The sequence below is a fragment of the Myotis brandtii genome, unplaced genomic scaffold (assembly GCF_000412655.1).
Source record: "Myotis brandtii unplaced genomic scaffold, ASM41265v1 scaffold929, whole genome shotgun sequence".
NCBI lineage: Eukaryota > Metazoa > Chordata > Mammalia > Chiroptera > Vespertilionidae > Myotis > Myotis brandtii.
This window is the reverse complement of record NW_005371832.1, coordinates 772,546-795,353: the sequence shown is the minus strand read 5'-3', so window position 1 is coordinate 795,353 and position 22,808 is coordinate 772,546. Positions and strand designations below refer to the sequence as shown.

At 49.1% G+C, this 22,808-nt stretch overlaps 1 protein-coding gene and 1 long non-coding RNA gene across 7 annotated transcripts in view; one reads left to right on the top strand and one right to left on the bottom strand.

The window, feature by feature from the left end:
- Nucleotides 1-4,947, bottom strand: part of LOC102251211 — a 40,291-nt gene extending 35,344 nt beyond the window's left edge. For 4 of the 5 annotated variants that reach the window (XR_314681.2, XR_001360521.1, XR_001360524.1 and 1 more), the window contains exons 1-2: nt 4,679-4,947; nt 3,722-4,144 (exon numbers count right to left, since the gene is read on the bottom strand). This is a non-coding gene — a long non-coding RNA (uncharacterized LOC102251211). Of the gene's footprint in view, nt 1-293; nt 417-3,721; nt 4,145-4,678 lie in introns of all 5 variants that reach the window. The other variant, XR_001360522.1, reaches the window with a different exon arrangement.
- A 70-nt stretch (nt 4,948-5,017) lies between these two features.
- On the top strand, nt 5,018-22,526 carry TAF8 (TAF8 RNA polymerase II, TATA box binding protein (TBP)-associated factor, 43kDa). 2 transcript variants are annotated; one of them, XM_005885792.2, is made up of 9 exons: nt 5,018-5,092; nt 5,853-6,009; nt 9,235-9,333; nt 9,649-9,711; nt 10,767-10,891; nt 14,103-14,250; nt 15,596-15,738; nt 20,786-20,925; nt 21,237-22,526. In XM_005885792.2, exons 1-9 carry the CDS (start codon nt 5,048-5,050, stop codon nt 21,247-21,249), a joined length of 933 nt encoding a protein of 310 aa, XP_005885854.1. In that variant the 5' UTR covers nt 5,018-5,047; the 3' UTR covers nt 21,250-22,526. The 2 variants fall into 2 exon arrangements, with proteins under 2 accessions (XP_005885854.1, XP_005885855.1); XM_005885793.2 differs by lacking the exon at nt 21,237-22,526 and having other exon boundaries at nt 20,786-20,929.
- Nucleotides 22,527-22,808: the final 282 nt, after the last annotated feature.

Below are 22,808 nucleotides of genomic sequence, written 5' to 3'. Positions count from 1 at the left end.
CAAGGAATTTCTTCCAATTCTGTACCAAGCCATCCTCTCTCCACACTATCAGCATCATTTTCAAACACATCTTTGGGTCTCAGCTTCCCTGCTGTTCAGGGAGTGATATGTTGGGGAAGCGGATGCTCTGTGTGGGGGTTAAATGAGACATCGAGAGCCCAGGCTTTGAAATCAGAGACCAGTGCTCACATCAGACCTCTGCCCCTACTAGCTGGGGGACCCTCGGGCCAGTTTCCTAGCCTTTCTGAGCCTGTTTTCCCCATCTGTAAATTGGGAGTAGGGGTATTTACAACCTGAAGATGTGGTGAGTGAGATTAGGCAGGCAAAAGATTTCGGACAGCTTCTGGCGCCATCACCCGCCTCCTAAGTGGCCGAGTAACCACAGTCCTCTGAGGAATGCAGGGCTGCAGGGAGTGCTTCGGGGAAGAGGAAGGTGAAAGGGCAGAAGGAGAAGAGGAGACTTTCTGGAGTTAGGCAGCCTTTCCCCAGCAGCATGAATCCCAGGCGAAAGCCCCCAGAAAGGTTACCTCGTTCTGATACCATTTCCAGCCTCTCTGGCCACACCCTCCTGCGGAAATGGGGCAGGCCTCGACAGCTCTTTAAAACTCAGACGGTTTAAAAGTTAAATGTCTTTGAGGGCAAGAGAAACACACCAAAATAAACACATCTACCCGCTGGGCACTGAAAGGGAAACTTGGCAGGGGCCCCAGAACTTTCCCCACCCCAGCCCTCCCTAAACTTCCTCTTGTGGTTTCTGAAGAGTACAACCTGTTCTCTCTCCCCAGTCGGAAGTGTGCCTGGCGCAGGGGGCCGGGGCACCCGAAGGTTCCCCTGCACCCGCCTCTGAGGAGGAGGAAGGGGGGTATGAGTGGCAGAAGAGCAGCCTGGAGGCCGGCACAGTGCTGAACGTCCACTTTCTCCTTACCTGTTACCATCCCCCAACACACACCTTACCTGTTACCATCCCCCAACACACACCGCTCTCTCAAAGATACATGGGGGGTGGACTGACTACAGGCAGAGAACACAGCCTCTGGGCGTCCCCAGATCTATGCAGAGGGCTCTTGTGAGAAACCTAGTTTCAGAAAGGTAATGGGAAAATGGCTGGAATCCATGGAACCGCTGTCCTGTGGCCTGGTTTTTATAAGGGCCACTGTCCCTGCCCGCCTAGAAGTGTGGGGTCAGATCCACCAAGGCAGCTTTGGGATGCAGCAGCTGTGGGGAGGAGGTGAGCCATCCTAAGACTGCTTCCATGCCCTGACCAGTTTGGCTCAGTGGCTAGAGCGTCGGCCTGTGGACTGAAGAGTCCCAGGTTCGATTCCGGTCAAGGGCATGTACCTTGGTTGCGGGCACATCCCCAGTAGGGGGTGTGCAGGAGGCAGCTGATGGATGTTTCTAACTCTCTATCCCTCTCCCTTCCTCTCTGTAAAAAATCAATAAAATAATTTAAAAAAAAAAAAAAAAAGACTGCTTCCACTCCTTGACCAGCTTCCTTAGTCAGCTACCAAGAAGGGTGTTCCTTCTGGAATCTAGAATGTGAGGGTCTCTGCTATTCTTTCTTTTTTTTTTAAAATATATTTTTTATTGATTTCAGAGAGGAAGGGAGAGGGAGAGAGAGCTAGAAACATCCATGATGAGAGAGAATCATTGATCGGCTGCCTCCTGCACGCCCCCTACTGGGGATCAAGCCAGCAACCTGGGCATATGCCCTTGACTGGAATCGAACCCGGGACCCTTCAGTCCGCAGGCCAACGCTCTATCCACTGAGCCAAACCAGCTAGGGCTCTCTGCTATTCTTAAAGATTCCCAACAAAAGAGGTGTCTTGGTTTCCCACCTCCGAGATTCTGGCACATCACATCCATGTTGAGTTCTTTCTTACATCAAACCCTGGTCTGTTCCTCTTGGTGACTAGGGCTGAGGGAACACACACACACACACACACACACACAGCCATTAGGACAGGATGCAGGATGCCAGCTCTGTGCAGTCACCCCAACCCTACCAACCCTACTCTAGACCTGCTGGGGCTCCCTGTAAAGGTATCAGCACACATGCTCAGCTAAGAGATTACTCTCCTCTGTATCACCCACGGTACAGGGCCATGGAGTCCCTTCTGGACACTCCTAGGCCCCTGGCTCCACCCTCTGTGTGGTCAGTCAAGGAGGCAGGTTTGCCTACTGGTTAGGAACAGGGCCTTCCCAGTCAAAGGTCCTAGGTTTAAATCCCAGCCCTGCCATTTCCTTCTGGGGTCCTCTTTAGGAATATTACTTCTTTCCTCTTTGCCTGAGTCTCCTCCAAGTACTTACCTTATAGGCCTGTTTGGAGAATTACATAAGACGTTACACCTAAGACATTTAGAAGAGTACCTGACAGAGCTATGTAAGTGTGAGCTAGTATTCTGAGCCCTTGGGGGAAGGAAAACAGGAGAGAGAAGGTGTTTGGGACCATGGAGGTCATGGTCTCAAGGACTGGGCTTAGACTGGGATCCAGCTGGAAGTCTCAGAGATGCTTTTGATTCTAAAGGCCAGGAGGGTGGACGCTCTGACTTGTTTGTCACTAAGTCCTCAACATCCAGCCTAACAGAGAGTAGGGCCACAGCAGACAAGTGTTGAATGGATTTGGAAATTGTCAGTCATCTCCCAAAGGAGCCTGGGAATTGAAGGAGCAGAAAGAAATGCCACGGGAGAGCCGGTTCTCTTCACTCAAAGAGAATTGGGGTGAGGGGCATAAAGCAAGGATTTGTTAAAGGAAACAGTCCTAGAGTCCAGGGCTGAGGAATGGATGCCCCAAGACTGTGTGGATTGTCACATCACCCCCAGGTGAACCCTCCCAGCTGTGCGTAGCTAAGAAGCTCTGGGTTTGGGGGGACCAGGCCTCTCCCTGAATTCATCCTGTTTATAACCACCTCTTTTGCACACCTAGATAGGGGGTTAAATCTGGGTCCCCATTATCCCAATGCACACCACCACAATCAGAGTTCAGTACAACTCTAGAATGAATAAGTGCCCCAGAGACTCCAATTCTTCTCTCAGAACCCAACTCTAATGTCCTCTTCTCTCTGAAGCCTTCCCAGCCACCCAGCTTGATGCCTTATCGCTGTTGTTCATGACGCACACTAACTGTAGGTGAGTAACACCATTGCACTCTCAGCATCCAATACAATCCCAGACACATAGTAGGTGCTCAACCAATGTTTGGAAACGAATACATTAATGTTCCCTTACAAACACCAACCGCTCTCTTCAGTTATTCCTCTTGACACAGAAGAGGCTGAGGCCGTGGTTTGTGTACCCATCAGATGCTAGAGGATGAGCACTGAGGGGTTCTTCCTCCCAGTCCTGTCCTCTGGCTTCCTCCCTCAGCCTGGCTGGCAGGAGGACCCCGAGGCTGCCTGCCCACACTGGTTCTGCCCTCCTACTCGCCTCCCACCTCTATCCCTGATTATGAAGAACAACAGCCCACTGGGCTTCCAGATCAGCGTGGAAGGGGGCTGTGTGGACAGACAGGGCACTAGGGGGGGGGGTGGGGAGGCTTCTCTGCCCTCCACTAAGAAAGCGAGCCGAGCTCTGGGGGACAACCAGGAGGTGACGAGAGCACGGTGACCTCCTCAACCCACCCACCTCCCACCCCCGGCTCCGGGAGTCCAGCCTGAGCTTGGAGGTCCCAGCAAGGGGGGTGCTGAACCCCCATTATCTTGGCTTCTCCAGCCTTCAAGCCTACCTCCTTGGCAGGTGAGCCCCCCGGAGCATCTATTGTGGACGAAGACGCTCCCCGCAGCCTCCGGCTTCAGTCTTGGGGAGTTGAGGGGTGGGGTCGCAGCCTTCAGCCGCGGGGAGGGGCGAGAACCACTCGCTCCGGAGCCCAAATAAAATGAGTCTCCGCCCCCGCAGGCGCGGTGTGTTTACAAAGTCCTAGCCGAGCCGCGGATCGCGAGTTGAAAGCTGGGCAGGAAGTGGGGGAGAGGGGGCGGGGGAGACCAAGGGGGCTGGGTGCTCTGCGCAGCTAAGGTTAGGGCCTGAGACCTCGTCCGTGTGCCCGGGGTGAGGGGGTGGCGGCGACCCCCAGGCTCAGGTGCTTGTGGTCGGGAAGGTGCGTTTCCAGACTTCTGTCTTCAGGGCATTCGCCACTCCATCACGTGCTACCCTGGGAATAAACAACAACAGTAGGCGATGTTCCTTGACCTCTTACTCTACGTCTAGCACCGCGATAGACCCTGTTTGCATTCGCTTGTTCCCTCCCCTCCCCCCGCTATCAATCACACCCGTTTCACAAAAGAGGAAAAGAGGAAACTGAGGCACAGTGAGGTTAGGGCATGTGCCCGTGGTCCCACAGCTAGCGATATTAGAATTCAAACCCAGCGTCTGCGTCCTGCCAGGGACCTGCAAACGGAGAAGAATAAGGTGCAATGCGGGCCCCGCAAGAAGAACCCCCATCCGGAGGGGCTGGCGAGCAAGTGCACAGAAAACCCACAGGCACCGCCGGCCCTGGGAGTGAGGCGGGCAAGGGACAGAGCCTCTTGCTTTCTGCGCCTCCCGGCTGGCCCGGCAACCACCGGCGGATTGAGGACAGCAGGGTGCAATGGAAGACCTGGACTAGGCTGCAAGTGGGCCATTGGCGGGCTGTAGACCCGCAGCACAACATTAAATTTCCCCAAATTTCCCGCTGCAGAAGAATCACCTGGAGAGGTTAACAACTCGTAGTCTCGGGCCCCTCCCGCAGACAGTGAGTCACTGGCACTGGGCGGGACCTAGCCAGGTGTTGCTAACAGCCACGTTTGGGGCGTTCTAGGGGTGTGCTCTTTATGAGAAACGAGTTCATGGGGAAAGAGGTGTGCAAGCGAGGGCGCATTTTCCGGGCCAATTTCGAGGCTCACAGCAACCCGTCGCTCAGTGTAGGTCACGTGAGCCGGGTCCTCAGAACCCCACCTCCCCCCACCTCGGTTGGGCTTTGGAAAACCCAGAGGTGCGAGCACCGCCCCGCCCCTCCCCGCCGGACGACTACAAATCCCATCCTGCCCTGCGCTCGCGCACGTTACGCCAGAGCAAGATGGCCGACACGATGGCCACTGCGGGGGCTGGCAGCTCCGGAACGGTAAGGGCGGGAGGCGCGGGGTTGAAGCTGAGAGAGTCGGGGCATTCTGCAGCTTTCCCCTAGCCGGGGCAACAGGCTCGTTCCCAGACATCCAGCCCCACCAAGAGCTCCGTATGGAGGAGGGTTTTTCAGGCCGTACCTGCCCTCCCTCTTTGGGACTTGGCGGCGGCCTCCGGAGTTGGTGGACCCGTGTGCTGATTGGCTCGTTTCGGGGTTGGGAACCCGGAACACCTCCTAATTGGTCCGAAGAGGCCGTTTCCGCCTTCTTATTGGCTAGCCAAAGTTGGGAGGGATTCCTGTTTCAAAATATTATCTTTCCTACTTTCCGGTGCTGTTATCCTTTGCCCTCCTCTCCTCAGCACCATATGTTATTATTTTAATTTCCCTTGTTAGTGAAGTGGTGTGCAGATGGGAGGAACAAGAGAGATGTTTTTTTTTCCTGAGAGTTGGAAATAAATTCCGTCTCATCATACGTGTTTCTTCAGCTGTATATCCTCATAATCTGCTAAAACAGAAAGTAAGAAACAGCCATTTGTGTTAATAGAAGTTTACGTTTTAGGGAAGCAGAAAGGCTGTCTCCGTATTTAGAGCCCCTTGGCTGCTCAGTTATTACTTACTTTGCTATCACATTTTGTTAAGCACTGGTAAGTAAGTATTTAGCAAATGAATGTTTGCTCGCCATGACGATGTGTGAACTATGCGATTGCATCCTTGTTTAGTGGATGAAAATCTTCTCTCTTTCTGGGCTGCTGATTCACAGAGATCAGGAGGTAAACAGTCCACTAACCCTGCTGACAATTACCATCTGGCCCGGAGGCGAACCCTGCAAGTGGTGGTGAGCTCCTTGCTGACAGAGGCAGGGTTTGAGAGTGCTGAGAAAGCGTCCGTGGAAACATTGACAGAGATGCTACAGAGCTGTAAGTATAGGAACAACAGGCCTTCTTCAGGTCAACCACACATCAGTGCCGTGTCCTGCACTGTGATCGTGTTAGAGAGGGTTTAAGAAAAAGAACAGTCAAGTGACTTACAAGCTTTAGAATCAGATAGACCTGGTGTAAGTCATCACTCTACCACTTAATAGTTGGGGCAAGTTGCTAGACCTCCTGACTCTTAATTTCCTTATTTGTGAAGTGGAATAATAATTTGCACCTCATGGAATTGTGAGTATAAGTGAGACACATATGTAAATCATTCAATGCTGGGAACATTGTAAGCTCTTGATGACTTGCAGGTGCTATTACTGCTGTTTATGTTCTGTACTCAACTTATAATTTTATTGGAGAGTTAGGATTAATTTCTACAAAATAGAAGCCACCACATAATATAATACAATGCTATATTATATACAAAGATACAAAGAGTAAGGGTGAATACGTTTTATAGAATGGGGGAAAAAAACACTTTTAAAAGGAAATGCCTTGAGTGAACATTGTAAGCTCTTGATGACTTGCAGGTGCTATTATTGCTGTTTATGTTCTGTACTCAACGTATAATTTTATTGGAGAGTTAGGATCAATTTCTACAAAATAGATGCCACCACATAATATAATACAATGCTGTATTATATACAAAGATACAAAGGGTAAGGGTGAATACGTTTTATAGAATGGGGAAAAAAACACTTTTAGAAGGAAATGCCTTGAGTCCTACCTAGCTGGTTTGGCTCAGTGGATAGAGAGTCAGCCTGCTGATTGAAAGGTCCCGAGTTCAATTGTGATCGAGGACACATGCCAGAATTGTGGGCTCCATCCCTAGTGGGGGGCGTGCAAGAGGCAGCAGATAAATGATTTTCTCTCATCATTGATGTTTCTATCTCTCCCTCTCCCTTCCTCTCTGAAATCAATAAAAATAATATATTTTTTTAAAAAAGTAAATGCCTGGAGATTTTGGACCCTAGAATGGTCTCATACTGCCTTTTCTGCATATACAATGTATTTCCCTATTTGGGCCTTTTTGGGGACTAGGATGGGATGAGGGATGGGGGTACCAACACCTATGGATGACAGTGAGAGAATGGTTTAGGCAGAGGGAGAAATTGAACTAAATTGAACTGCAGTGCAGGCCAAACAAAAATTTGGCCACTTCAGTGGGGAGCTCTAGGATGATAATTGCCCATCAGGTATTCCACATCTGGTGCAAAAGGGCCCTGCCTTTATACTTTGGTCTTGATCAGTCACTAGATGTGGACTGCCCCAGGAAGGGCAAGTTCGAGGTGAGATGGCTCTCTGACATTTGGAACTTTTACATACCAAATGTTTTCCTAAAGCAGTGATCTTGGACTTTTTTTTATCTTAGAACCTCTGTGGACTCTTAAATATTGAGGACCCTGTGGAGTTGTGTATAAGTGGGATGGAGATATAAATATAAATATATACGTGTATATATTTTGCCACATTAGAAAGTAAAACAGAAAATTTTAAAACATGAGAGTGAACAAGCATATGATCCATTATCCATCAGAGCCATGATGTCATCCCAGGTCAGATAGCCTCTGGAAAACTGCCTGAGAGAATGAGTAGAAAAATAAAAAAATGTCTTAATTTGATTATGAGCCCTAGCTGGTTTGGTTCAGTGGATAGAGCATTGCCCTGCAGACTGAAGGGTCCTGGGTTTGATTCCAGTCAAGGGCACATGCCGGGGTTGTGGGCTCAATCCCCAGTAGGGGGCGTGCAGGAGGCAGCCAATCAATGATTCTCTCTCATTGATGTTTCTAGCTCTCTCTCCCTCTCCCTTCCTCTCTGAAATCAATAAAAATATATATTTTTTTAAAAATTGAATATGAAAACACTTTGGACCTGTGGACTTTGGAAAGGTTTATAGGGTCGTCTAGGTATTCCCAGACCACGCTTTGAGAACTTCTGTCCTTGTCTGAAAGGAATGGACTAATAGTTCCCATTAGATTCCCCCCCAGTAAACAGATGCTACCCACCGTTTTTCTGTGTAGAGGCTAGTATTAGTGGCTTGCTCAGGGTAGCATGGCAAGTTGGTGATAGGTTTTCAGTTAGACACCTTTTCCGACTTGCTTTTATCTTCTGAACCTTTTTGGATCCCTTACATCTGATGAATTCTGTGGACCATTCCCAGAAAAGGTGTGTGTGTGTGTGTGTGTGTGTGTGTGTGTGTGTGTGTGTTTTTTTTTATATATATATATAAAATTGAGCACAATTTCAGGTTTCATGGAACCTCCCATCCCCTTGAAGCCCATTCATGGAGTCCGCTTCATACCTTCCCCTTTCTCGGAAGGACTAAAGCATGACTATTAAACAGAGGTTCAGCTTTAGACAGACAATAAGACCCTTTTTTTTGGTTGCACGATATACATAACATAAAATTTATTATTTTAACCATTTTTAAGTGTACGATTCAGTGACAGTAAATATATTCACAATGTTGTACAACCATCAACACTATTCATTTCCAGAACTTTTTCATTATTCCAAACAGAAACTCTAAACCTGTAAGTGATAACTCCTTAATCACCTCTTCCCCCTGCCCCTGGTAACTTCTAAGCTACTTTTTGGCTCTATGGATTTTTTTTTTCTGTCATATAAGTAGAATCTTAAAACATTTGCCTTTTTGTGTCTGGTTCAGTTCACTTAGCATAATGTTTTCAAGGCTCATCTTTGTAGCATGGATCAGTACTTCCTTTCTTTTTAAATTTATTTAAGGTTTTGTTGATTTGAGAGAGAGAGAGAGAAACATCTATCGGCCGCCTCCGTTATGCAACACAGGCATGTGCCCTGACTGGAAATCGAACTGGTGACCTTTTGGTCACAGAACAACACTCTACCAACTGAGCCACACCAGCCAGGGCTACTTCATTCCTTTCTTATGGCTAAATAATAATCTTTGTATGGATCGACCACATTTTGTTCATTCATCTTTTTTTTTTTTTAAATAAGGTTTATTATTATTTTTAACTTTCATCCATTCATCTTTTGATGACACTTGGGTTGTTTCCACCTTAAGGCTATTGTGAATAATGCCACTATGGACATTGGTGTACAAGTATCTATTTATGTTCCTGCTTACAATTTGCTTGGGAATATACCCAGGAGTCGAGTTGCTGGCTTATATGTTAATTCTTTGCTTACCTTTTAGGGAACTGAGAATAAGACTTTATGCCTTTGATTCTTTCCCAGACATTTCAGAAATTGGGAGAAGTGCCAAGTCTTACTGTGAGCACACAGCCAGGACCCAGCCCACGCTGTCAGATATTGTGGTCACTCTTGTTGAGATGGGTGAGTGCACACGTTTCCAGTTCTTCAGTGCAGCTGAGTTGGAGTTATGGGAGAGAGAGGAGGGAGCCACATCTGCTGAGTGTTTTTTAATTCCCTTATGGTTCTTCTGGTCGGTTTTTAGCTCGAGGGGGTTACCAACTGAGGGTTCCTCTGAACCCGTTTAAGAGACCTCCTAACTCCCTGGTGGGCATCTGCTGGAGCTTCTCTGGCAGCAAATGCTTGAGTGGGGAGTTTGAGCTATTTCAGCACAACGTTCCTCTCCCAAGTTCAGTATCTGGTGGTCTGGGCAGTGACTTTTGTTTTCCTGTTTCTTAGGGTTCAACGTGGACACTCTCCCTGCTTATGCAAAACGGTCCCAGAGGATGGTCATTACTGCCCGTAAGTGACTTTGAACTGAGGTCCTCAGTAAGTTCTCAGTTGATGCTTGTGGAATGAATTAATTAAATAGGGCAGGGATCCGTTTGTTCAGCTGCTTCTTTATTGCAGGCTCCCTTCCATCATTTGGGGCTACCTGTAACATCACCTTTGTTTGGGCCAATGGGACTGGGACCTGACGTTCAGTCACCAGAAAGGAAAACCCTCTGAGATGTTGCTGTGATTCTTGTGCTTTAGCCCTAGAAGGGCAGTTGATGCTGCTTGAGAAATGCTAGTGCTCTAGTTCTTCCTTAGATCAAGAGTCAGTAAACTAAGGTCTGTAGGCCTAATGTGGCCCACCACCTGTTTTTGTAAATAAAGCTTTATTGGAACACAGCCATGTGTACTTACCTTTGATGCCTTGTGCTATAATGGCCGAGTTGAGCAGTTGTGACAGACTGTATGGCTTGCAAAACCTAAAATATTTACTCTGTCTCTTTGTTTCTATCGAAGGCACAATTAGACGACCCGTGCCTTAGATGGAAACTGACTGCTATAAACTGAGCTGGGAGTAACTAGTGTGGGCTGGTAGGACCTGGGGAGACTTCACTTGATTTTTTCCCACCACTTTTTTCTAGCTGACATCTTTTGAAGACCTTCCCTCTCAAGTAGCAGCGAAGGTGCCATTTTTAATCCCATGCCTACCTTGGCGTACTGTATGACTTGGTTATCTGGGTTCTATGAAAAGAGAGTTAACAGCTCATCTAACTCCTTGATCACTCAGCAGCCTCAGTGTGCTCTTTTGTGATGTGAACATTGTCACAGCAAACCCCTCACCTACCTAAGAAGCTTGCAGACAGATTGTTGTAGATGGGAATGTCACCCAAGGTCATTCAGCAGGGCTGGGCATGTGGGGGTGACCTGAGGTCCTTAAGTCCGTCAAGGCCTTTTTAAAATAGAAGTACAAAGTATCCGTTGTTCAGAAAATTGAGATACAGCATTTACTTTGAGGAAAGGAGGGTTTGGGTAGAGACCCAAGTCCTTGGGTGGAAGAGTAACCAGTTGTGACTCTGTTGCAGCTCCAGTGACCAATCAGCCAGTGACCCCCAAAGCTCTCACTGCGGGGCAGAACCGACCCCACCCGCCGCACATCCCCAGCCATTTTCCCGAGTTCCCCGACCCCCACACCTACATCAAAACCCCGGTGAGTGTCGAGGAGGTGACGGGGGCTATGACTGCTGCAAAATCCTCAGTTTCTACTGATTGTTGGGTCAAAAGCTTATTGATGAAAGGTGGACTCAGAACTCAGAATGTCTTTTCTTATTAATAAACAATTTGGCACAGGGGAATTATGTCCTCCAGTTGGCTCACAAAAACATAGTTAACAAGAAATTGAAGCCTGTCCCGCCAAAACGCGAAAGGCCCTACCACCTAGAGAGGAGGCGGGACGGGCACTCCAGAAAGTATTCACAGTAACTCTTGTTGCTTTGTGTGTGCTTTTCTGAGTTTTCCAAACTTTTCATAGAAAAGAGTTCTTTTTGAAACCAGGGGGAAACGATTATTTAAACCATACTTGGTGATAACATGAAATGAAAGTCAGCGTAACTTGAGTTCTGGGTCTGCATGAGCACAGACTGAGGTGTCTTCCATGGTTTAGATGTGTTCTCCTTCGCCAGAGGAGCAGTTTCGCCCGCCTGGGGAAGGGTGCGTGTGCAGAGGAGTCCTGGAGGCCCTCCCACATGCTTCCTTTGTCTCCGCCTCCACAGCAGGTGCTGGTGCAAATATGGCATCATGCAGGCGGGCGGGGCGAGTCCTCCAGACATTTCTCCACACCTCAGGATACTGGGGGAAGGAATAGGTAGTCAGCCACCCTCGCACTACAGCTGCTGGCCGTGACCTGCGATCTCTGTATTAGTGTCCCAGAGCCGCCGTAACAAAATGCCATATACTAGGGGGCTTAGAACAACAGAAATGTATTGCTTTACAGTCTGGAGGGCATGTAGCCAGATTCAAGATGTTGCCAGGGCCATGCTCTCTCTGAAACCTGTAGGAGAGTCCTTCCTTGCCTTTCCTAGCTTCTGGTGGTTTGTGGGCACTCCTGGCTTGTAGACGCAGGACTGCAGTTCTCTGTTACAGCTGTGTCTCTGTCTTCACGTGGCCATTTTCTTGCAAGGGCATTAGTTCTATTGGAACAGAGTCCCACTCTACTCTTGTATGACCTCTTTTTAACTCATCACCTCTGCAATGACCCTATTTCCAAATGAGATTATATGCTGAGATACTGGGGGTTAGGACTTCAACATATTTTTTTTTTAGGGGACACAATTCAGAAGAGATTGGGCCCAATCTCAGGGTGGTATGGCCATACACTTGGGACACAATTCAACCCATCAGTCTCTAACTCTTTTATAGTGTATTTCTGACAGTAAAAATATTAAGTACATACTTCAATAAACATTCATGCTGACTTACATGAATATTATCATGTACTAGAGGCCCAGTGCATGAAATTCGTGCATGGGAGGGGGGTGTCCTCCTCAGCCCGGCCTGCGCCCTCTCACAGTCGGGACCCCGCAGGTAGGATCCTTAGGCCTGGCTGGCGATCAGGGCCTATTGGGGCTTTTCTTCCCCCTGCTGCCAGCAGCTGGGCCCCCCCACCCTCGCTGCTGCCACTGCTTGCCATCTGCGGCGCTGCCCCTTCCTCCCCCAACACCAGTCACCTCCCTCTGTGGGCGACAGACATGGGGTGCAATCGCTTGGCTGGCCTGGGCCTCCTTCTGTGGGGTGATCGCTGGCCGGCCCCGCACACCGGCCACAGCATCACTGGCCGGTGGCCTGGGCCTCCCTCTGTGGGGCGATCGATAATGGGGCTCCATGATCAATGGCTCTGCAGCGGGAGGCCCCGCCCACCTGGCCAGGGCTCCGAGATCATTCTGCTGTTCTGTCGTTCAGTCGATTTGCATATTATGCTTTTATTATTATAGACTACTCCACCAAAATAATGGGCATTATAGGTAATCTGAACCTTATTAAAGGTTCAGGAAACCTTTTTGCTCCTTTTTAGTGGCAGCATGTGATGGCCTCTGCCTTTTAGGTTTTGAAATCTTGGTGTAATACTTGGTGGAATAGTACGTTAGAGGTCTTATTCTAAGATCAGCTTATTTTAATACGTTAGCAGCTCTCTTAGTTGAAAAAGATACATTACAAAGATATGTAGCATTGTTGCCTCCACTTAATCAATCACAAATGAATTTGCATCTTCTAATTATTGGAATAATTTTGTTTAAAATTTTCTATTCAATTTCCAACTTTTTGAATCTCAAACAGTGCTCTCTCTCTTTTTTATTTAAATATATTTTTATTGACTTCAGAAAGGAAGGGAGAGGGAGAGAGAGATAGAAAATAAGTGATGAGAGAGAATCATTGATCGGTTGCCTCCTGGATGGCCTTACTGGGGACCAAGCCCGCAACCCAGGCATGAGACTGGGAATTGAACCATGACCTCCAGGTTCATAGATTGATGCTCAACCACTGAGCCACGCCAGCTTGGCTCAAATAGTTCTCTTAAAAATGATGGGAAGGTCTTACATTTTTAATGTTTGTAACAAATATGTTCAAAATCCAGTCCAATTCTTCATTTTGGGATGATTTTAAATGTCAGAAAATCTTGTTTCTGTGTTTAAGTGTGGATATGGAAACTGTATGCAGGCCATACCCTTGAATTAACATTGACAACTTGACAACAGTGGAAACGTTTTTAAGCACCTCCTTCAAAAATCCCATCTCTGCCCTAACTGGTTTGGCTCAGTGGATAGAGTGTCGGCCTGCGGACTCAAGGGTCCCAGGTTCGATTCCGATCAAGGGCATGTACCTTGGTTGCGGGCACATCCCCAGTAGGGGGTGTGCAGGAGGCAGCTGATCAATGTTTCTCTCTCATGGATGTTTCTAACTCTCTGTCCCTCTCCCTTCCTCTCTGTAAAAAATCAATAAAATATATTTAAAAAAAAATCCCATCTCTGTACCACAAAGAGTAGTTAATTACTTTTTTGGTCATTGTTACAATGTCACCTATAGCATCACAATTTAAAATGTTTTGGCCCTAGCTGGTTTGGCTCAGTGGATAGAGCATTGGCCTGCGGACTGAAGGGTCCCAGGTTCGATTCCGATCAAGGGCATGTACCTTGGTTGCGGGCACATCCCCAGTAGGGAGTGTGCAGGAGGCAGCTGATCAATGTTTCTCTCTCATGGATGTTTCTAACTCTCTGTCCCTCTCCCTTCCTCTCTGTAAAAAATCAATAAAATATATTAAAAAAATAAAAATAAGTAAAAGGATATAGAAACAGCTAAGCTGGGCCTCAGGGAGGACAGAATGACCCGTTGGGATTACTCTATAGTGTCTTTGCTGTTCTTTTCAGACGTACCGTGAGCCTGTGTCTGACTACCAGATCCTGCGGGAGAAGGCTGCATCCCAAAGACGCGACGTGGAGCGGGCACTCACCCGTTTTATGGCCAAGACAGGCGAGACCCAGAGTCTTTTCAAAGATGACGTCAGCACGTTTCCATGTAAGAGTCTAGCCCTCTGTGGACCCTGTCTTGTCATTTGAGATAATAGCATCTTCCCTTACTCTCAGCATGGTAGGAAGAAACAAATGATAAGCTTTGTTTTTATCTTGGGTGCCTCTGGTTCTTCAGATTTCTGGCTCTTTTTCCCAGTTCTTAAGGCCTGTCCCTAACAGATGACTCAGAATAGTAATGGCCTCTATTGGGATTGGCTGCTTGAGGTCTGTTGAGTTTGGGTTACCTCAAGAGTAACTGAGCCCTGGGCCTCAGAGGCACTCATGCAGCAGAAGTGGCAGCCCTGGTTATAGAAGGGACAGAGGCATCAGGGGGGCAGGGCAGTTACAGAACACCTGGCAGGCTTTGCCCTTCACCGTGTCCTCACACAGGTACTGTCTCACTTAATTTCCCATCTCAGCGCTACCATTTCGCCATGTGACCAAGTCGCTTCATCTCCATAGGCCTCAGGTTTTCCAAAGATGAGCAAGGGTGATTCATTCATTCAGCAAGTGCTCGCTGTGTGCCTGGCCCTGAAAGAATAGCAGCTAAGTTATTAAGTGCCAGATGAGGTGCCAATCGTTTCCCCTAAATCAGCAGTCGCCAACCTTCCGGACCTCTCGGACCGCTGCCCTAAGTCATCTCATTAGATCCTCTCAGGAGCCCACGAGTTAGGAGCTGTTATTACCATTACAGGAAGCCGAGGCTTATAAAGAGGAGAAAGGAAGTAACTTGCCCAAGGTCTCGAAGCTAGTAACTTTCAAACCTAGGCTCACCTGATAATCACATTCTACCACACATAGAGACCTTCTATTATTTATTTATTTCATCAGCGATTTCTTCTCCTCCTCCGTGCTTTTTGGAAGTGCCTGAAGTGCCCTCTAGCTCAGTGGATACACTGACCTGCAGGGAGTTCTCAAATCCTTCAGACTGATGGGCTCAAAATCTCTGCTCTAGAAATGAGGCTTAGAGGGGTTAACGAGGTGTGAGATCACTAAGCTGATGCTTTACTAGGATTCAGCCCCAGCTCTGTCTGATTTTAGTCCTGCAGGACTCGGGTAAAGTGGGCTCTGAAGTTACACTGCTCAAGTTCAGATCCCACTCTGCCACTGTCTGTGTGCTGGAGGAAGCCACTTAACCTCTCAGCATCTCAGGTTCCTTCTCTGTAAAACGGGGTTGGTAATGGTACTTAGCCATTACAGTGGATTCAGATGGTACATGTGAGGCCTGTAGGACATAGTGAGTGCTTGAGTGTGTTAGCCATTATTGTCATTGGGTGCTGCTCTGCTGTGAGGCCCTGAGCCAGCTGCAAGGACTCCATGACAGTGGAATTTGCTCTCTTCCAATCCCACAGTGATTGCTGCCAGACCTTTCACCATCCCCTACCTGACGGCTCTTCTTCCATCCGAACTGGAGATGCAGCAAATGGAAGAGACGGATTCCTCAGAGCAGGATGAGCAGACAGACACAGAGAACCTCCCTCTTCATATCAGCACGGTGGGTCCTGCCTTCTGCCTGCTCAGAGTAGCCCCCAAACTAGCCCACACTGCCCGCAGCCTGTCACCCTGGGACCTGGACATGACCTACCCCAGGTCTCTGCCTTCATGTTAGGGACTTGCAAGATGGGCTCATGATGATCCGAGTGTGATGGGATCTCTAGCTTAGAGGCAAGTGCTGTCCTGGGGCTTCATTCATTCATTCATTCAATAAATACTGAATGAGCGCCTGCCAGAGCCAGGCACAGTTCCAGGTGCTGGGGAATTAGGAGGAGACAAAACCAACAAAATTTCCTACCCTCATGGAGCTAAGGTATGAAGTAATAAATTAAGAGATGGGAAGTAGGTATGGGCGCAGGGGAGTGTGGTTTTAGGATGACTGAGAGGGTGGCATATGAGTAAAGACCTGAAGAGAACAAAGCTTACACATCTGGGAGTAGAGCATTCCTCGCAGGAGGAACAGCAGGTGCGAACGCCCTGAGGTGGGAGCTGTTGTGTTGAAGAACAGCAAGGCCATCAGGGTGGCCGAGTGGCATGAACAGGGAGGAGAGTAGGAAGGGATGCGGTCAGAGAGCTCATGGGGTGGGGTGCTAGGGTCAGATCTTAAAAGCTATGTTAAACATGGGCTTCCCCACGTTTACGGTGAGATGAGGTTCACCTCATGAAAGAGGGGTCTTCTAAGCAAACATCACTTCCCTTTGTAAGTACAAAGTAGTTAAAGGGCCTGCGGAAGGTTATCTAACACTCTAGGTCAGTGATGGCGAACCTTTTGAGCTCGGCGTGTCAGCATTTTGAAAAACCCTAACTTAACTCTGGTGCCATGTCACATATAGAAATTTTTTGATATTTGCAACCATAGTAAAACAAAGACTTATGTTTTTGATATTTATTTTATATATTTAAATGCCATTTAACAAAGAAAAATCGACCAAAAAAATGAGTTCGCGTGTCACCTCTGACACGCGTGTCATAGGTTCGCCATCACTGCTCTAGGTAATGACATAGGTGAGGTGGTGGTGGTGAGTGAGTCGAGGCTGAAATCATGCCAGGAGCTGCCTGCGCTCTCCTGGACACGGAGACGCCAAGCCGTATGGCAGAGTAGACAGACCTGACCCTTGGGGTCAGACTGGTGTGGCTTTATTCTTTTTATTTTTATTTTTTTCACTGTACAACCTGCTTCAGTGCCTGCAGCCTACAGGCACAGGCCGGGCAATGGTTCAAGCGCAGCTTGCTCTGGCCTGGGGCACTGAGAGGCCCAGGGGACAGGCCTGCCATCAATCCAAACCCATGCACTGGTCTGGCTTTAAATCCAGACCGTGCTGCTCCCCAGGCACATCACCCAACATCTGAGTCTGCTTCCTCACGGGTACAGACAGGAGCAGGAGCACCTCCCTCTAGGGCAGTGGTTCTCAACCTTGGCTGCACATTACAATCACCTGGGAATCTTTTTAAAATCCTGATTCCTGGGCCTCATCCTCCAGAAATTGTTTCTTTGTTACAGGATGGGGCCACAACATTAGTAACAAAGAAACAGAATTTCCGGAGGATGAGGCCCAGGAATCAGGATTTTAAAAAGATTCCCAGGTGATTGTAATGTGCAGCCCAGGTTGAGAACCACTGCTCTGGGGGAAGCGGGAGCCCGAGATAAAATAAGCTCACACACAGGTGCCTGGCCCAGGGCAGCTCCCGCCCCCATGGCCCCTCCCTGCTGTCCTGGGCTGTACCACCACATGCTGTCCTGTAAAAAATACGTGGAAAGACTTTAAGAAGAGGATTCTAGCAACAGAGTTATGTGCAATCGGTTGGATTTATTATTCTATTGGACTGGCAAATACTGGTATAATCATGGGTTTCAAAATTCAGAATGGACAAAAAGATGTGTGGTGGCAGTTCTTTCTCTCGTCCTCGTGCCCTGTTACCCACCTTCCCGACTACAAAGCAACCAGTCACCGGCCTCTTTTTTTTTTTTTTTTTGGCCTCTTTCTCATGAATCTAGAGACACGAACACAAACAGCAGGTCACAGGTGGTTTGCCCCTCGCTGAATGCCCTCATCCATGCAGCGTGGCGGTCATTCCATGTCCGTGTAAAGGAGCGCCTTCACCCCTGCTCAGCCTCCTCATGTTCCAGGGAGGCACAAGTGGATTTAACCAGGCCCCTGCGGACATTGGTGGTTTTCTGTTGTTAGCATTCACACACATTGCTACAGTTCACTAAGTAACTGGTATTTCAGATCGGTCTTTCATCTGTCAGTGGCAGCATATCTCTCAAGTTCTCTTGCTGCATAGTTTTTACTTAACCAGTCCTTGTTTCTCCATCTACTTGAACATAAAGGAATTGTTCATTTTAAATTAGTGTGTAATAGAATTACTTTTCTCTCCCATTTGAACTAGCAGCTAATCCCAGGGTCGAAACGTTTGCTCTCCCATGAGCACTGTACCCGTCATTTATTTATTTAGTGCCTGCTGGCATGTGCCAGGCACTGTTCTGAGAGCTTGGGACCCTTCAGTGAACAGAACAAAGAACACACCCGCCTTTTAGGAGCCTGTGAGTTGGCAGTGGGAGGGTGACAGCGGCTGGACTATATAAGTACATCGTTATGTGGTTTATTAAAGTGCTACTGGGGACAGGGAGGGAAGGTCCAGGGCGAAGGGTGGAGGTTTCAGTCTTAGAGTGCTCAGGGTAGACATCCCTGAGAACTGACGTTTGAGCAGAGACTTGGAGGAGGTGAGGGAGTGAGCCAGGTGGCTCTCTGTGGAAGAATGTTCTGGAAAGGGACCAGCCTGTGCAGAGGCCCTGAGGAGCAGCACAGAGGCGAGTGTGGCTGTGGCTGAGGAAGGAGAGAGGGAGAGGAGAGTCACACCAGGACCTTGTGAGCATCTTTAAGACTGGGTTTCAACTGGGTGAAATGGGAGTGGGGGAGGCAGGTGCAGCGGAGGGACGTGTCTGAGCTAACTTTTTCCAGGATCGCCGACGGCGGTGAGGAGAAGGGACTGTGGCCGGGGCCAGCAGAGCGTGGACTGTGGACTGTGGAGGGAGGTCAGTTAGGAAGCGTTTGAGATAGTAGTCCAGGCCAGGGACAGTGGTGGGTCCTCGCAGGATGGTCACATAGGGCCACTGGCAGTGGTCAGATTCTGCCTGTAATGTGAAGTAAGGCCAAGAAGTTTTCCTTACAGATTGAGGTGAGATGTCAGAGAAAGAAAAAAATTAAGAATGACTGGAGTGTTCGGCTTGAACAACTGGAAGGCCAGGAGGGCTGCAGTAAGGGCTGTTTAGGCACGGGGAGGGGTGGGGGGGCCGGGGGTCAGTGTTAGGCACACGAAGTTGAGGTGCCTACCTGACACCCCAGTGGAGATGTTGAGTGGCCGTGGCTGTGTGAGCCTGGGGGTCGGCAGGCAGGTGAGGGCAGGAGCCTGTGAGACAGTGAGCCGGTGGAGGCAGCCTCAGGGCCTCCAGCAGGTCGAGGCTGGCTTTTCAGCACCCTTGTCACCTCCATCCTTATTTCAGGAAACACTTAAGGCACAGCTGAAGTGAACGTCCAGTAACTCTAAGATAAGGTGTTGACCATGGAGAAATGATAAGAGGTGGGTAGGGGGTGGTTACTAAATTAAGCCGTAAAGAACTTTAGAAAGCGTAGGAGCCAAACGTCCCAGGCAGGACTGGTGGTGGTCAGACCTGGTGTCTGGCGTGAGCGAGGGTGATCTTGGGCACTCGCTTTCGGAAGAGCCTCCGGAAGCTCCACGGTGGCTCTAAGTCACCTCGCGGTCCCACCGGGTCACGTGTTGGAGCGGGAAGCACAGGGTCTCTGGGAGGACACAGTAGATGGATAGTGTGAGCGCGTGCAGCGGAACCCAGAAGTGACCCATCTCTTGCGGTTCCTGGAGCCTGACTGTTGCCTGCCTGCCTGCTGGGCCAGCGGTCTCTGGGGAGAGCCTGCCGTTCATTTCCTGCCATCTGATCCTAGTGTCCTCTGCTCTGGTTGAAGTCAGAGCCTCCACAGAACAGGAATCTCAGTGACAGAACCTTGGCCCATCACCAGGGGGCGCAGCCCCACCAGCGCCTCTGGTCACTTACAGTCCCTTAGGAATGAACTTGTAGGTCAAGTTCTTCGTGTGATTTTGTCCCCCTTCCTCTGCTATGCTCATTTTACAGAACTTAGAAGAGAGTATAAGTAAGGAAAGGAGAATCAATCACCCATATTCTCAGAACCAGTTTTTTAAACTTCAACATACTACTTTTTTCCTGTTTACACACAATTGTGATTTTTTTAAAGAATTTTAATTGGGGTCATACGGAATATTTGTAAATTTATGAACTTTTCTGCAAAATCACTGTCTTCAAAAACCAAACCTGATGCTCTGACTGGTTTGGCTCGGTGGATAGAGCGTCGGCCTGCGGACTGAAGGGTCCCAGGTTCGATTCCGGTCAAGGGCATGAAAAAAAACCAAACCAAACCTGAGAGACCTGATCCCCAGGTGGCAGTGGGGGTATAGATGACGTTCCCGCATTGGTGCCAGCACGCTCTGCTCTGCCTGGTGGGAACCCTCGAGGCTCTGCTGTAATGTGATCATTGGTACCATGTTGCAAGTACCAGAAAACTTGAGAATCTGGGGGGGCATCTCTGACGCTTTATGTCAGCTTTGGTTCAGGAGAGGCCTCTGCATGGGATTGTTCTCACCCCGTCTCAGTCCTGCCAAGGGTGGAGGCCCATTTCCCTTTTTCTTCACCTCCCCACAGGTGGGGCTTCCTTCTTGAGCACCTGAATTTTAGCCCCAGACCTCTGCCCCTCCCAGGTCGCTGTTCTTTCTAACTCATGCCCTGTCTTGTCCAGAGCTCAGGGTTCTGTGTTCTGTGCTCCACGTCGGAGCCGTTGGTCACCTCTGATGGCCAGTGCTGCCTGGGCCTCGTTTCATCGGAGGCCCTTTAGAAAGAAGTGGTCCCTGAGCTTCCAGCCTCCCCCGGAAAGGGGCGCTAACAGTAGTTCCTGCCATGAGCTGATCGCTTTCCTTATGCCGTTGGTGTTTTGCTTTATTTCGGCTTTTGCTCAAAGGATGACTCTGGAGCCGAGAAGGAGAACACCTCTGTCCTGCAGCAGAACTCCTCCTTGACGGGGAGCCGGAACGGGGAGGAGAGCCTCATCGATAACCCCTACCTGCGCCCCGTGAAGAAACCCAAGATCCGCAGGAAGAAGTGAGTTGGGAGCTGGGTGCCGAGAGGCGCTCTGGCCAACCGAGGTAGTCCTCTCTGCTTCAGGGCAGAAAGGAGAGGCCACTCTTTCTTTTTCAGAAAAGTGGGTCTGAACCTCGGGGAAAGCTACTTGAGTGAGAGGAAATATTCCTTTCCTTCTCCTTCCTCGTCTGCCACATGTACCTCTTGTTGCATAGAGGTTAAGCTTCCTGCAGCCCCGGGACTAACCCTCACAGCCCTGGAGTTATTGCCTCCTAGAAGGAGAGCAGGGGGGCCCCCATCAGACAGGCTCCATGGATTCCTCTTCTTTTTAGGTCCCTCTCGTGAGCTGAGAAGAAAGCCTGCCTTGTACAGAGATGCGGACACCACGCTCCTGGGTGGAGTTAAAGCCACTGGAGGGAAGCAGAAAGGTCCAGCCGAGGCTGCTGGGATGACTGGGCATGCTTTTAATAGCAAACTCTGTGTTAATATTTCCCATTTTCACCGATGTCTGGGTTGAGGAAGATATGATGTGGTGGTAATAATATGATGTGGAGGCTTTCTTAATTAGCCCAGCTGGACTGTGGGCGTAGGAGCAGCTGGCGACTTCATTCATTATCACAGGACCTGACTCCTTTGAACCCGCGAGACCAGGAAGGCAGCAGAAAGAAGGGGCTGCACCTCCTTTGCTTCCTCCAGAGGACTGTTTGCCTGGCGTCCGTTTCAGGCCGTCCGGGTCCCTTTATTGACTCAGAAACAACCTGTAACACCAGTTTCTCACCCTAGAACCTCAGTCTTATTTCTCTTCTCACCTGGGCTCCAAGCGCCCTGCTGAGATGACGAAGGTGACTTTGCCTTCCCACATGTCACTCCTTGACCTGGGCCGCAGGAGTCAGGAGGAGAGAGCAGGTGTGTCACGTGGAGGAGGGTGATGCGCACCGACTCTCTCATCGCATTTGGTGGACTCTTCCTACAAGGCAGTGCCCTCTTGTGAGAGGTTGGTGTTTGTTGTCGCTCTGTGGAATGTGTGCTTTGGGACGACTGAGTCCTGCCCCATCCAGGAAAAGTTTTCTCTGACAAGAGCCTCTGCTTGATATATTATGCTGTGACTTGCTGGAGGAATCCGACCTTAAACAACAGGAAAGGGCTTTGCGGCCGGGTTGGGGGAGGGGGTGGGGTCTTGAGGGCTGGATGGCCTTGTTTGCTGAGAGCAGAGAGCCTCTTGGGTCTGCTGGAAGCTGGCACAGAAGGAAGCCATGCGGCGGAAGCCGGCGGGCCAGGCCAAGGAGTTCTTCCAGAAGCAGATCTGAATCTCTTCAACCTCTTTGCATCCTGAGGAGAGATTTCATCCGTCCTGACCCCTACAGACCAAAACACAGGTGTTTAAGGAAGATGGTGGGCAAGCTGATACCCTTTGGCTGGTCTCTGAAAGCAGAGGTTGAAAAACCAAGTCTAAGGAAGAAAAGTGCCAGTGAACCCAGAAGTTTACACAGTAGCAATGAGGCGTCCCTGGAATTGTATTGAACTCTTCTTATACTTGGCTTCCACAGTCATCTCTCTCTTTTTTTTTTCTTTTTTTAATTATTTTTTTATTTAAAATTTTCTTATTGATTTTCTTTTTTTAGGGAGAGGTAGATATGGAAACATTGATGAGAGACATTAATTGGCTGCCTCCTGTATGCCCCCTACTGGGGAACTGATCCTGCAATCCCAGCATGTACCCTGACCTAGAATCGAACCAGCGACCTCTTGGTGCATGGATCAACTCTCAACTGGGCAGGCCCACAGTCATCTCTTAACCTCCATGAGTCCAATTCAAAAACCTGGTGACTTGGCAGTAGGCTCCACATGCGTCCGGCCTCACTGTTCCCCAGGGCACCCTGTCTCGTCACCCGGAAGGAAAGAGC